The sequence below is a fragment of the Natator depressus genome, chromosome 2 (assembly GCF_965152275.1).
Source record: "Natator depressus isolate rNatDep1 chromosome 2, rNatDep2.hap1, whole genome shotgun sequence".
NCBI classification, from domain to species: Eukaryota; Metazoa; Chordata; order Testudines; family Cheloniidae; genus Natator; species Natator depressus.
This window is the reverse complement of record NC_134235.1, coordinates 96,690,049-96,706,167: the sequence shown is the minus strand read 5'-3', so window position 1 is coordinate 96,706,167 and position 16,119 is coordinate 96,690,049. Positions and strand designations below refer to the sequence as shown.

Genomic DNA, 16,119 nt, shown 5'->3' with positions numbered 1-16,119 from the left:
CAGTAGGACAACACTTCAGTCTCCCTGGACATTCAATAATAGATTTAAAAGTAGCCATCCTTCAACAGAAAAAACTTTAAAAAACAGACTTCAAAGAGAAACTACAGAGCTACAATTCATTTGCAAACTTAACACCTTTAATTTGGGCTTGACTAGGGACTGTGAGTGGCTGGCTCACTACAAAAGCAATTTTCCCTCTCTTGCTATTGACACCTCCTCATCAATTTTTGGGAGTGGACCACCTCCATCCTGACTGAATTGGCCTTGTCAACACTGGTTCTTCACTTGTAAGGTAACTCCCTTCTCTTCTTGTGCCAGTACATTTATGCCTGTATCTGTAATTTTCACTCCATGCTTCTGAAGAAGTGGGTTTTATACCCAGGGAAGCTTATGCCCAAATAAATCTGTTAGTTTTTAAGGTGCCACTTTATATTATGTTCATTACAAATACTTGCACTGTAAAAATGATAAACAAAAGAAATAGCATTTTTCAATTCACCTCACAGAAATACTGTAGTGCAATCTCTGTATCGTGAAAGTGTAATTTATAAATGTAGATTTTTTTTTTTTAAATTTTTGGTTACTGCACTCAAAACCAAAACACTGTAAAGCTTTAGAGCCTACAAGTCGACTCAGTCCTATTTGTTCAGCCAATTGCTCAGACAAGCAAGTTTGTTTACTTTTGCAGGAGATAATTCTGCCTGTCTCTTGTTTACAGTCTCATCTGAAAGTGAGAACAGATGTTCACATGGCACTTTTGTAGCAGACATAGCAAGGTATTTACATGCCAGATACGCTAAACATTTGTATGCCTCTTCATGCTTTAGCCACCATTCCAGAGGACATGCTTCCATGCTGATAGCACTCGTTTTAAAAAAAAGTGTAATAAAATTTGTGACTGAACTCTTTCGGGGAGAATTGTATGCCTACTGCTCTGTGTTTTACCTGCATCCTGCCATATATTTCATGTTATAGCAGCCTCAGATGATGACTCAGCACATCTTCATTTTAAGAACACTTTCACTGCAGATTTGACAAAACGCAAAGAAGGTACCAATGTGAGATTTCTAAAGATAGGTCAAGTGCTGTAGCTAAGAATCTGAAGTGCCTTCCAAAATCTGATCAGGACAGGGTGTGGAGCATGCTTTCGGAAGTCTTAAAAGAGCAACAACTCGGTTTCAGAAACTACAGAAGCTGAACCACCAAAAAAGAAAATCAACCTGCTGCTGGTGGCATCTGACTGAGAAGATGTAAATGAACATGTGTTTGTCTGCACTGCTTTGGATAGTTATCGAGCAGAACCCATCATCAGCATGGACGCATGTCCTCTGGAACGGTGGTTGAAGTATGAAGGAACATATGAATCTTTAGTGCATATGGCATGTAAATATCTTGTGACACCGGCTACAACAGAGCCACCTGAAAACCTCTTCTCATTTTCATGAGAAAGTGTAAACAAGAAGTGGGTAGCATTATCTTCTGCAAGTGTAACCAAACTTGTTTGTCTGAGTGATTGGCTGAACAAGAAGTAGGACTGGCTGGACTCGTTGGCTCTAAAGTTTTACATAGTTTTATTTTTTGAATGCAGTTATTTTTTGTACGTAATTCTACATAAGTTCAACTTTCATGATAAAGAGATTGCACTACAATACTTGTATTAGAGGAATTGAAAAATATGATTTTATTTTTACAGTGCAAATATTTATAATAAAAATAAATATAAAGTAATCATGGTACACTTTGTATTATGTGCTCTAACTGAAATCAATGTTTGAAAATGTGGAAAATATCCAAAATATTTGGATAAATAGTATTATCTTATTGTTTAACAATGCAATTAATCACGATTAATTTTTTTAATCGTTTGACATTTAAAAAGACTACCTATTCAGGCCCTGGAACCCAACCCTGTTCCCATTGAAGTCAATGCTAAAACTCCCATTGGCTTCAATGTAAATAGGTTTAGACCCTTAATAGGGACTTATTATCTTAAATAGTTACGTGTACTAAATATTTTGTGTGATGTGATTTCCCCCCTCCCCCTGTTTTAAGCAGAAAAGCAAACCACTTCAGAAGGGCAGAAACCAGTACAGTGTGGAACTTGGACAAAATATGCAGAAGGAGGCATCTTCACTTCTCCCAATTACCCCAACAAGTATCCTCCTGACAGAGAGTGCATCTACATTATAGAAGGTGACCAGCCAGTGACTCCCATTCTTCTGAGATTAACTGGGTTTCTCACAAATAATGTCTTTCATCTCATATGTGTCCTGGGAATTTGTGTATGGTGATTCTAAATATTGGAAAATATGTCTGATAGTTTGGTCAAATGGGAGACAGGATTTAGAGAAGCAATTTCTTGACATCTTAAATGATTGCTTTGTGGGAAAGGTACTTGTAATTATGTAAACTCACTTGGGGAACTGACTGTATCTAAAATTGGTACCATAACATTAAACTTTTTAAAGGATTTTTTAAAAAAAGAGAACAAGTAAAAAACCCTAGAATAAAAAAGCATCATGGAAGCTTCTTAAACATACTATAACTGAATCCTAGAAGGTATGCATAAAAAGGGAAGCAAGAAGGCAAGATTCAAAACCAACCCAGTGCAGCTGAACAAAAAAGTGTGTGTGTGAATGGAGCTTATTCAACCCAAACAAGAGTCTGTAATTAAAAAAGAATTAATAATAAAATTAAAGTGATTCCAATAAAAAGGACTATACCCTATGGCAGGTAAAATGGGATTTAGAAGAATGAAGAGCCAAAGATATTAAAACTACTAAGAAATTATGTAAGTACAGTAGAAGCAGGAAGCTTCAAAGAAAGCAATTAAGGACATTACACACAAGCTACATGATTTCTTTCCTTTGCAGCACAGATTGATGAACATTGAGGAGATGCTTGAAAAGATGAGGTCTGGGGAAGGTAATAAAGATTGAGGTACTGTCAGAGTTTACAGTGTCAAAAAAGGTGGGTGCAGGAACAAACTAACAAGTCATAAGGACAAGATGCAATTCATGTAAGAGTTGGGAAGGCAATCAAGCTGCTCCAGTGATAATGGTTCTATGCCTATCTAGATAGATAGAAACATTAGATAAGAATGAAGTAACTGAGGACCAGATATATAAATGTACTTAGATGCAGATAGGTGTCTAGTGGGATTTTCAAAACCACCTAGGATACCATTGATTTCAATGGGGTTAGGCACCTGTCCGCAGATTTAGGCACCTAAATACTTTTAAAAATTTGGCCCAGAGTTGCTAACAGTATGCTATCTTATAAAAATCTGCTACTATACCAGGAGACTGAAGGGCAGCAAATGTTGTATCCATCTTTTTATATTTGAAAAATAAGTGAGACAAGGTGCGGGAGGTAATATCTTTTATTGGCCCAACTCCTGTTGATGTAAGAGACAAGCTTTCGAGTTTTCATAGAACTCTTCTTAAACCAGGTCGTAGAGAGGGTCTTGGGAGCTCCAGACTACTGAGCTTTACTTTACCAGGGAAATTGATTAAAACAAGAATTAGAGAGAATTATAAAATGGCAAGATGAATATGATATGGGGACAAACAAGCATGACTTCTATAAAGGAAAACCGGGCTTCTCCAGTCAACTAGAATTCTTCCTGCTCAAGAATCTGTTAAGGAAACTAAGCAGTCATGAGGTAATAGGTTAAATTCTGTCAGGAATTAGAAATTGGATAAGAGAAAAACACAAGAGCAGGTCAGTTTTGAACATGAAAAGGTTATTTAACTTATTTCCGTTACTGTGATACTTATGCTCCTAGAATCTGAGCTTCTTGCACACATTAATGAATGTATCCTCATAACATTCTTTTGAGGTTTCTTATCCCCATTGGACAGGAGATGAATGGAGGCACAGTGATATTTCTCAGAGTTACAGAGGAAGCTTGTGGAAGAGATGAGAACAAAGCTCTAGTCTGGTGCCTTACCACAAGACTATTTTTTTTTCTCTGAACAATGGGGTACCCAAAGGATCGGCTATTGTTGTTTGAATATATTCATGAATGATCTGAAAAATGGGAGTGGACAGTACTGTGACAAAATATGCAGTTTACGTAAAATGATTTAGGACAGTCAAAATTGCAGAAATATGTGTGGAATTTGAGAAGCCTATAACTAAGATAGGCAAATAGGTTGCAAGATGCAGATGAAATTCTATGTTGACAGATACGCTGTACATTGCATTGTAAGGAATAATTTGAACTCCTACACATTACTGTGTTATAAATTAGTGGTAGCTAACTAACAAAACACAAACCTAGGTGTTCTTGTATACAGCACACTTAAGTTCTCTGCTTAATGAGCAACTGCTGGTTTTTATTTAAAAACAAACAAAAACTTGAATATTAGGATGTACATGGAATGAGATTAAAAAAAATTGCTGAAGCCTTATGATGACATTATGGAATATGATTGTAAGCTCTCCCCTTCAATGCTGTGGTCAGTCCTGGTCTCTCTCTCTCTCTCTCTCTCTCTCAAAAATAAAGAAAGAGGCAGGACAAGAACAGGTCAACTGGTGGGCACCACAATGAATAGAGGTGTGGTAAAGTTTCATAATAAGAGAAACTGAAAAAATTATAATTGCTTACAGAAGAAACAAACAAATGGGGACAGGATAGAGCTCTCTAAAATAAAGGCACAGAAAAAATAAATTGGGTGTTCCTTTTTTTACAAGACATAAGTATGACTGTCAAAGAAATTGAAAGAATACTTTTAAATATCATTGTCACAAGATATTGAGGTTGAGGGTTTTCAAAACAAAGATTAGACACTGATATGGATAAGAACAGTTAAAGTTACATACAGTACATATTAGAGACAAGGTGGACAAGGTAATATCTTTTAATTTTGTCTCTAATATCCTGGGACCAGCATGGTTACAAAAACACTGCGAATAATGGATATGTGTGTATTTTAAATGAAGGATGAATGACTGATAAATTTGATAATGCCATTTAACCCACATCATAAAGATGTGACTGTCTATTCTGTGGAAAAAGAAAAGGAGTACTTGCGGCACCTTAGAGACTAACAAATTTATTTGAGCATAAGCTTTCGTGAGCTACAGCTCACGAAAGCTTATGCTCAAATAAATTTGTTAGTCTCTAAGGTGCCGCAAGTACTCCTTTTTCTTTTTGTGGATACAGACTAACATGGCTACTACTCTGAAACCTGTTATTCTGTGGAAGTCTCTCTCAAACTTAACAAATAGGACATAGTAACGTAGAATTCCCATACTAGATCAGACCACTGATCCATCAAATTTGGTATCTTGTCTTCAACAGCAGCAACTACCAGAAACTTCAGACAACAGTGCTAGAATCCCTATAATGAATAGCAAGGAATAAGGTGCACATGGGGGAAGTTTAAAGCTAATTTCTATCTCTGTATATGGTTTACGCCTTTGTATTCAAAGCCTTTATATGCCTTATACATTGTTATCCTATTTTATGTAACCTGTGACAATGAGTTTCACAGAATAATATATTTAAAAGTATTCTTTCAGTTCCAATATAATATAATGAAAACACACAATAGGGCAATAAAAACAATAATAGCACAAATCCTGAAGTCCCTACTGAGGCAAAATTTCCACTGACTTTAATGGGACAGAGTAAGAGCTTCAGAATTTGTTCTGTCGTACTGAAATAGTATTTTATTTTGCTATAAAATAGTTTCAAAATATTGTAGCTCATGTTAAATGTATGCCACTCTTTTAGCATTTTAAAATTGCTTTAATAAAGAATAGGTGTCCACAATAGGTGCTATGATCATCGTCTAAAGTACCTAAATGGGGGGAGGGAGGGGATTCTGTTAGCAGATGGTTCTTTAATCTAGCCTTCAAAGATGTAACAAGAGCCAACAGCCAGAAGCTGAAGCTACGCAAATTCAGACTAGAAATAAGATGTAATTATTCTAACAGTCAGGATAATTAACCATTGGAACGACTAGGGATGTGGCGGTTTCTCCATTGCTAGAAATCTTTAAATCAAGATTGGATGTTTTCTAAAAGATATGTTCTAGATCAACCAGAAATTATGGGCTCGATGCAGGAATTCCTGCATGAGGTTCTATGACCTGTGTTATGGAAATCTGACTAGAAGATAAGACCAGTCCCATTTGGCCATAAAATCTGTTAATATGGGTGTGGTCTTGCCTTTTTCAGTGGGCAAAGAAAGTTGTGTGCTTTTTAATTTAATATTGGGACAGATCCTGCACGTGCATCACACATGCACAACTTCTGCTGGACAAAATTCACCGCTGGCATATTCAGGGTTAACTCCAGTAACTGCACTTGCTTTTGCCAGCAATGAATTTGTCCCATTGATTTCAATAGGAATTGTGCACATGGAGCACCTTCAAGAGCTAAGGCTTTTACTTGTGTTAAATATATTCTGAGAATGACACAGCCAAAAATTATAAAATATATTTCAACTTTTGTGCTAGATGTGTAGAATCTTGTTACTTGCATATTTAGATCAATTCAATAATTATTCTCCAATTAAATGCATATTTATAAATATAAGGAGGGAGTGCCTGGGATCATCTTTATGAACTTGAGAAGAGCTGTCCATTAAATCTTCCAATTTATATATATTTTGGGTGTTAATATTGCCTGCCTGTTTCCTTTATAATCTATACAAAATGAATGGTAGATCTCTTGAAGGCCATCCATGTTTTCCCAATGATCATTAAGTTTCTTGTATACTCTTTCTCTGTATATAAATCTTGTAGGGCTGTCATATTTCACTATATTAAAAAAACTGTCTGCTTGAGTAACAGTATAAGTGGATTTACATAGTATATTTCATGGAGTTTCATGTTTTTATAATTTATTATCCAAAACAAGTAAAAGGATCTGAACAACTGGAGATACCAAGGATTTAAGCAAATCCATTAGTCCTGCAGCAACTCACATTTCTGAGAGGTAGATGTTTAGATCATTGTCTCATTTCCAAACAGTCTGCTAAATGAAACAGAATTTTTTTTCTTAACTTTAGCTGTTAGTTACACAGACTTACAGGCTGCTCAGAATTAAAACCTTAATTGTGTGAGTTTTGCTGCAACTGTTAAAACTAGTTAGCAACCAATGTCTTTTTTTCCCCAGCAAATGTAAAATCTAAAGACAGCACTTGTGGAAGCTAATTAAATTAAAAAGGTGACAAGACATTCAAGCATTAAGCAGTCTTTCCATGGTATTAAAGTCTCAGAAGAAAAATAATTAGAAGCTTAATAAAGAAGATTTTTAAGATTTGATGAGACACCAGCAATGTTTTTACTCACATCCTTTGCCTAAACTGTAACTATAGGCCAAATTTCTATGGCCATCAGTGGACTTTACACATGAGTGAGGATTTCAGGATTGACCCTCCCAGTAACGAGTACATTTTCCTGTACACTGTGAAGGAAAGTATAATCTAATAGTTGTGGTGGGCCTGCTTGAGAGCATAACTGTGTTGCTGTGCAGTAAGCTAGGGCACAGGAAGGGCCTCATAGAAAACTTGCTTGTTATAAGCAAAGAGGAGGTTTGGTAGAAATCATACTCTTGTGTATTCAGTATTTAACCAGAAGCGAGGATTTGAGCTGTGGCTTTTTCAGTCATGCATAGATATTTTCAGGAACATTTGGATCACTTTGTTGCTCAGATGAGATGTAGTCAGCTTGAAACTTTGATCTTTAAGTGTAAACACAGTATTCAAAAAAGGCAATGCAGTTTAGGGGCCAAATTGTTCTTGGCCTTTGTGTGTCTGGATAGGAGAATGGGGTAGGGCCTGGGACCCCTTCCTATCTTGGGATACCCTCTGCAAGGATTAGGGATAATCACAGTCCTTACAGTTGCGGGAGCACAAAGTGCTGCATCCCAAACAGAGAGGGTGAGGCTGAAAGCTCTGTTCTTCTCTGTACTGGGCTGTCTAGTAGGCTAGGCATAATAGGAGTAGTAGACGTTACCGCCTCAGAGCAGCCGGTGCATGTTCTGTACACAGGAGAGCTCAGGGCAAGCACAATCCCGCCCTGAACACCCCAGGAGGCAATGGGGCCCTGCACAACCTCTTCTCAGAGCTACATACTCACATAGGCAAAACACTCTCAACTCAGTTTAAATATAAATATAAGGAAAGGAAAATAAACAGTAGCAATATTCAAATCCTAAAACCAATATTGATAGAAGGTTCAGAATGCTGTTGTACAGAATGAACTAAATTTTGCACTCCTTAGTCCAGCAGATGCCAATGGGAGTTTCAACGGAGTCAGGACTTCAGGTCTGATTCTCACTTACCTTTTACGCCACTCTGGCAGTGTAATTTACTTATCAATGACAAAGTGGTATAAAAAGGTCTTAGTGTAAGTCAGAATCCTCTTTGCAGTGTTTCTCACAATACATTTAATAATCCGTGGAAATCAAGCAACGTTTGGTCAAGCATTTGTTTGACTATGAATCATCACTGGCAAGATTTCTCGTAGGGTGTATTGGCGTGATGGAGAGATAGGGTTTTCTAACACAGGCAGTTTAATTAAAAACAAACAATACATGAAATTAATGTCATGCTCCCAGAAGCAAAAGTGGAGGGCCCACCCAGAGCCAGATCCTTGTCTTCAGTGGCACTGACGATTAAGAAAATGCTGTAGTTCAACCACAATCTATTGGACTTCATGTGCAAATTACTGGGTGAAATTCTCTTGTCTTTGTTATACAGGATCCCCACTGGCCATAAAAATCTCTGAATTTAGTATCTCTTTAGTAGTCAAATCTTTGATTAAGTGATCATTTTAAAGTATCTTCAAGGTTTCCAGTAGCATATTGTTTGTTCTTTAATTAAGGAAATTAATTTTACTTGTTCTTTGGGTGGTTTCATAAATGATGTTTCCCCGTATTTAATGTTATGTTTCCAGTAAGATGGTAAAATTATTTAAGGCCAAATTTTGTTGTAGGATTTATACACAGGCCTCTCATTGACTTCAGTGCATCTGGAGACAGAATTTGTCCTTAGTGTCATACTCTAGTTCTGAAGAAGGAATTCCTCATCTTCATAAGCACTGAAGAAAAGTATATCTTCCTTAAGATGTCTGAGGAGAGATTTTCACCCATTAATTGGATTCCTTCAGAACTTCTCTGTGAACCAACTATTGCGAAATCATATTTTGCTTTTTGACATAGATGGTTTTCTTAGCTTACTTAAGAAATAGTGTTGGAAATGCTTTTTCATAGGGTAAGAATAGGTATGTGAGTTAATGTAGTGAAATTTAGTTAGGCTACTGAAGATGTCATAATTTTCAGATACTGACCAGAACCATTGATTAAGAAAAAAAGGTAATAGTGTATCGAGAAACTAGAATGTATAAATTTATCAAAATTCTGAAAGTAAAAAAATTAGCAAGTTTTTAACTGCACAAATTTTGTTTTCTTTCCCCCTCTAGCTGCCCCTAGACAATGTATTGAGCTACACTTTGATGAAAAATATTCTGTAGAGCCTTCTTGGGAGTGTAAATTTGATCACATTGAAGTGCGAGATGGACCTTTTGGCTTTTCCCCAATCATTGGACGTTTCTGTGGACAGCAAAATCCACCTATGATAAAATCTAGTGGCAGATTCCTGTGGATTAAATTTTTTGCTGATGGTGAGCTGGAATCTATGGGTTTTTCTGCTCGATATAATTTCACACCTGGTGAGTACAAAGTGTTACACTTTTGGCAAAAGTTTTGATTTTTACAGCTTGCTGTGGTAGTAATGTAGAATTGTGCAGCACTTCAATATTTTTAATGGGAATATATTTTAATTTCAAAGAAAATATATTTTTTAGTTTAAGCTCCTGATGCCCAGTTTGTTTATCCATTTTGCACAACACACCCAGCTTTTTTCACATATTGAGCGGAGGGACTTGTGTAATTGTAAAAACACATTGTTTTCAACAGAGTTCTATTCTAGGAAATCATTTAAAATCCTTTATCAGGAAGTATACAGTTTATATTTGATTGTTACGCTGTGTAGTTTTTCCTTCAAAGTGATCAGCAATAAAAAGTATTTTAATAATAATTAAAAAAGGAATTCTCAGAAAATTACATCACTGCTTTTTCGCTTTGCTCTATTAGGGAGGGACTATCCTATACCTGTGCTCATTAGGGGAGATAACTGGCAAACTGCTGCATGCATTCCAAAAGGAAGTTTGAGATCCAAAGAATAATGTGTTCAGCTAAGTGTTCCAGTGAAAGATGTTTCCAAATCTCATTTGCAGTTGTACAATTACACTTTCTTTATCAATTTGTCTGTTTAATTTATTAGAGTAAAATCAAAATTTCTAGTCATACTTCCAGCTAAATGTTTCCTCAGATCATTACAATAAAAAAGTTATTTATTTTATTTTTGGCTTCAGTAGCACTACACTGCAGTCTTGAGGATTTCATGGCATTCTATAGGGTCTCTGACATACAGAGCAATGACTCATATTTTAATATAGCTTGCTCAGAGGGGTTGTACTTGTAATTATTTATGCAATTTTGTCAATTATGTAACCAATGTTTCAGTTAACTTGTATTGGGTACAGTAATGTTCTTTTAGAACATGAGCAAAAATCAGTCAGACACAAATCCTGCTTGCTTCCTTATTCCAGTGGTACCACAGAAGTTAATAGGACTACCTATGTGTAACTAAAGCAAGCAGGAATTAACCTCAAAGGGCTCTACACAGCTTTATTTATCTGAAACAAGTACAAGAGATAACATAAAATTAACAATTGGGTTTCAACTAGATATTAAGCTGAAGGATATTGTCTCTTGAAGGGGAAAGTGTACCTATAGGTCGGACATGCATTTCACATATACAATAGGAGAACTTCTTATTGATGTCTGTGGGAAATTCTTCAGTAAGCTGGTGGGCATATATATACTTTGTTTTTCTATAAACAATTGTGAATGGACAGAACAATATTCCTTGGGTGAAATTTTACTGAAGAGCCACATGTGCTTACCTCTTAAAAATTGGATTAGCTGTGATCTGTCAGTAACAGAGGCTCTGTGGGCTTCACGATATTCCCTCACCTCCCTGCCTCAGAAAAAGTACTTAATTCTAGATCTCCATATCCCTCATATTTCAAAGGAGCTATGGTGCTTTGGTCGAAATGGACGGTGTTAGCACAATCCACAACTTATTCCATCTAAAAACTTCCCAACTGAAAAAAACAATTTCTGCTACCATGTTCTATTCCTCATTCCTCTTCCACTGATGTGAGTTTTTTTCTGACTCAAGATCAATGCCAGTAAATTGCTGTAGCAGCATAAATTACTCCAGACTTCAGGTGGAATAGCTCTTTTTTGAAAGCATCCTATATGAGGACTTGGAAAAAAATAAGTGAGTCTAGGAATACAGGCCATAAATAAAAGTATAATTCACCCAGACACAATTCAGAGTAGTGTTGTCGTCTTCCTTACCTTTGATTTGTGTATTGTGAAGGTCAGCGATAGTTAGATCCATAGCCAGTTATAACTTAAAAAAGAGTGGGATGTAGGGGTTCCCACTCCTGTCTTCCTAGGTAAAGGCAAAGGTACATCTCTGGATGATTATATATATATATCAGGTCTTCCTCATGTTGTTAGCTGGAGGACTGGGATTGAGGAGGGGAAGTAGAGAGAAGCTCATCAGGAACACAGGAGACATACGGATGAGGATCATAGGTCCTCTATTACCAACTTGGAGAGGTGATGAGGATGGGATAATACTCTGCAAAGGTCTGGCTTCCATTAAAGGTGATTTTTCTCCTCTTCCCCACTTCCGAGGTTTGTGTGTGCGGGATCAGGGCTGGATTTCTCAAGATCTGTAGCCTAAATGTGTGGGTGGGGTGTGGGGAGAGGCAATTGGCAGCCTGGCCATAAAACTGACAATCCCAAGGGGAGTGTTAAAGAGGAGCAAAGGGAGGAGTGGCTGGCTCATGTGCCTCTGTAAATTGAACACCTGACCCTTTAATGTCACTGAAATTATACTCATCCTGGGCCATAACTGTCTCTGATACTCACTTTTTTTTTTTTTTTTTACAAAGTAAGGATCAAGGGAAAACTGACAACAAGGCTTGCGAGCAAATCAGCAGAAAACAAAGTGATTTAAACAGAGAGACACTTGGAAAACATTGATACATAAAGAGATGTAAGGGTTATAATGGACAGAAAATTAGATTGGAACTTGCATTATGGTTTGGTGGCAAATGCAATAGATACAATCAGAGCTTTCAATGCAGAGGCTTCACGTGATAATGGGAGACTAAAATTCCTCTTTGCGTCTGGATTGCCTCTAGAATACTGCATTCAGTGCTGGGCATCTCAGTACCAAAACAATGCAGACAAATTTGAGGGGCATTTAGAGAACTAAACCAAAGGTAATTATAACGGAGATACTGATTTATAAAGAAAGATTGAAAGAAAGAATGTGTATAACTTGGCTAAATAATGACTCAACAGAAAACACAACTGTTTATAATTACTTGAAAGTTGTATGCATGAGGAGGGAGAGGAATCCTTTACGTTGTCTAAAGGGTGTATAACTAGGCCAAAAGGGATGAAGCTAAGGAAAGAGAAATAAGGCTGAATATCAGGACAAACAAACTTCCTAATGGTAAAATCTATTAGTCAGGGGAAATTAAGAAGCCCCATTAGTTGAGATATTTTAAATCTAGGTTGGATGAAGTACTAGAAAGGAAATGGTGTAGAACAATCCTGGCAGAGGGATAGATTAATTATTTGCAAGTATTGGACCTTTCCTGTCTTCAACTGCTTTGATTCAAGAGAGAGAGCTGCCCAGGAGGTATTTGGAAACCTAAAATTTTGCACACAGACTCTGCTGTATCTATTTAATGTAAAGGTTCCAGTGCAAACTTCAGAAGTCTCTTGTGGATTTTATTCATTAACAGTTGTGGGGCGGGGTTTGTGTGGGGACAGGGTATTCTGGCATCTCGTGACAAATGAGACCATTGTCATACTATTTAAATGGAACTGTAGCTATTTTCTTCTAATTTATACTCTGAAATTACAAGTATAATGTAAAACTTTCAGAATGAATAAACTCAGAAACAAACACACTACAAATATGATTGGGTACACACAAACGTACCTATCTCTTTCTCACTAATAACTGGGAGAACTATTTCAAATGACTGAACTTTGCAAATAAATCTTTTCTAAAAAATAGTAGTAAAGCAAAATGTGGATTCATGAAGTCATTTCTTTGTTTTTTACTTTTGAAATTTCAGCTATTTGGGCTGAAAAAAATAGTTACACCGATTTTTTGTTAAATGTTTTATGATTAAATACTTGAGAATGCAAGATGATTATACAAACGTTGAAGCATTCTGAGATGTGTAAGGTATATTTTTTTAAATAACTGTACCCATTGACCACCCTTCCAATTTTATTTTTTAATTCTCTAGCTGCTTTAGTTGAGGCCTACATGGAGCTCTGTGAATCTGTGGAGTTCTTCCTAATCCACAAACCAGTGTTTTTACTTTTTAAAATGTTTTTTTGTTTGCAAAATTTTCATGAAAACGGAATAATATATGTACTCCATTTTTAGAGCCCTGAGCATTTTGAAGCTGCTGTTGTCTGGCACATTTTGATCTTAAACCATGTTGGCTGGAAAGGTGTCTCAACTTGTGCGTATGCCAGGGAGGATCACCCTGTACAGACTACCCGCTGATTTCTTAAAGGGTGGTATTTTAACATGGTCAGACAATCACTGACTCCTCCCATCTATGGCTCCTGTTGTACTATCAGAGCCTTTTCCTCCTTCCCTGTAGTATACTTTTCTGAAATTCGCAAAAAGAAAAGGAGTACTTGTGGCACCTTAGAGACTAACCAATTTATTTGAGCATAAGCTTTCGTGAGCTACAGCTCACTTCATCGGATGCATACTGTGGAAAGTGTAGAAGATCTTTTTATACACACAAAGCATGAAAAAATACCTCCCCCCACCCCACTCTCCTGCTGGTAATAGCTTATCTAAAGTGATCACTCTCCTTACAATGTGTATGATAATCAAGTTGGGACATTTCCAGCACAAATCCAGGTTTTCTCCCCCCCCCCCACCCCCCCACACACAAACCCACTCTCCTGTTGGTAATAGCTTATCTAAAGTGACCACTCTCCTTACAATGTGTATGGTAATCAAGGTGGGCCATTTCCAGCACAAATCCAGGGTTTAACAAGAACGTCTTGGGGGGGGGTAGGAAAAAACAAGGGGAAATAGGTTACCTTGCATAATGACTTAGCCACTCCCAGTCTCTAAACCTGTTACTCTAAGGCTGTTACTCTGAAACCTTTTCTGAAATTCTCTCTCATCCGTCCTCTGTGTTCAGCTGTACCACACAGGCCCATTCTCCATCCCGACCTTGGAGCTGCTGTGGCTGCATTCCAGGTGTGCACACATGCACCTCTTTGGGCTCGTCTTGTTTAGAAAACTTTACTACATTAAGACACATTAATAGCATGACGTTAACTGACTATTGTTGTCTACAATGAACAATTAGTTAGCTAACACCTGTTATAACACAATGCAATTTCCTAGTATAGACAAAGCCTCTATGAGATCTGCAGCCTTCCTGACACTATAATATAGTTAATTTCACCAACCTAACCTTCCAACATCTCAGTTTCTTGCCCCAATGCCCCCCTCCCTACCGCCAGTATGGAATTATAGTTCTCACACTGTTCTCTAGGCCAAGGCTAAATACGTTGTGGCGGTGACTCCAGTGCTAAGAAAAGCTACAGCAAATGTCAAGTTACAGCAAAGTAGTCTTAGACACCAGACCTCACTCTGTACCTTGGGTGAAATCCTGGTCTCATTTAAGTCAATGGCAAAATTCAATCTTCAGTAGAATTTCACCCTTGTGTGAAGCAGGGGCAGGATTCTTGCATCATCATTGATAGTTTTCTTAAAATATCCACTCAGTGTGCAGTGGCAGTCAAAAAAGCTAACAAAGTAAGGAACCATTAGGAAAAGGATAGACAGAAAATAAGACAGAAAATACCATAATGCCTCTAAATAAATGCATGGTACACCCACCCTTGAACACTGTGTGCAGTTCTGGTCGCCCTATCTGAAAAGGGCTATATTAAAATTGGAAAAGGTACAGAGAAAGGCAACAAGTATAACTGGGTTCAAAAATGAATTCTATTAGTTCACGGGGGATAGGGCTATCAATGGCTATTAGCCAAGACAGTCAGGGGTGTAACCTTATGCTCTGGATGCCTCTAAGCCTTTGAGTCCTGAATACTGGAACTGGACAGGAAGGGATGGATCACTCAGTAATCGCCTTGTTCTGATCATTCCCTCTGAAACATCTGGCATCTGCCACTGTTGGAAGACAGGACAGTAGATTAGATGGGCCATTTTTCTGTTAAGATTCATATGATACCCAACTTTTCCCAGAGTTAGGAAATAGAGTAGAGTTTGGCCGAATATATGAAACCATACTACCATGTTGCTAGGTGTTACTTACAAAGGAATAGTATCCCCGTTCCTCAGATCAGCAGTCTGACACTTCAAAAGAGAATAACTCTTGCATGAACTCAGAAATACATCTGAAAAAACATCTGGTGTCATGTTTAAAAACATCCAATTTATAGAATGAGCTGTGTGGGTACAGCAGTGTTCTGTCACTGTTTCAAAATATTGACCACATAATAACTGCTTCCCTATTTTTTTATTTTATTTTATTTTATTGGCGGGGGGAAGGAGATACAGGGAGGGGAAGGGTCAGCACTTTCATCCTGCTGCATGAATGTCGGTAAAGTGCATAATAGCTAAGTACAGTTTCAAACTAGAGGTGGGCCTGAAGCTAAACCCCAGATTTGAACCGCTCAGGAGCTTGTGGTAAGTTTGTAAATCTGGAGACACAGCTTAATGTTGTGGGTTGGCCATTTCTGTTTTAAAACCATGTCTCTCCTGTGCTGTGCCTTCTCATTGACTCTCATTTTGCCACTAATGTTTTCTAAGCAATTAAGAATGGTTTAGCATGAACTGTATGGGAAGCCTGGGCAGTCTGTTTTTTCAGGCTTCTGAAAACACCTAGTTCTTAATGAGTATTTTCCGAGGCTTAACATGTGTATTAGTATAGT

At 37.4% G+C, this 16,119-nt stretch overlaps 1 protein-coding gene across 4 annotated transcripts in view; it reads left to right on the top strand.

Moving 5' to 3' along the window:
• The window catches only part of NETO1 (neuropilin and tolloid like 1), an 83,243-nt gene that overhangs the window by 7,678 nt on the left and 59,446 nt on the right, over positions 1-16,119 (top strand). For 3 of the 4 annotated variants that reach the window (XR_012638109.1, XM_074944717.1, XM_074944716.1), the window contains exons 3-4: positions 2,053-2,193; positions 9,441-9,689. Coding sequence is in view for 3 of the 4 variants with exons in the window: in XM_074944717.1 (XP_074800818.1) it covers positions 2,053-2,193; positions 9,441-9,689 (390 nt within the window). In the remaining variant the exon portion in view is untranslated. The remainder of the gene's footprint in view (positions 1-2,052; positions 2,194-9,440; positions 9,690-16,119) is intronic. The other variant, XM_074944718.1, reaches the window with a different exon arrangement.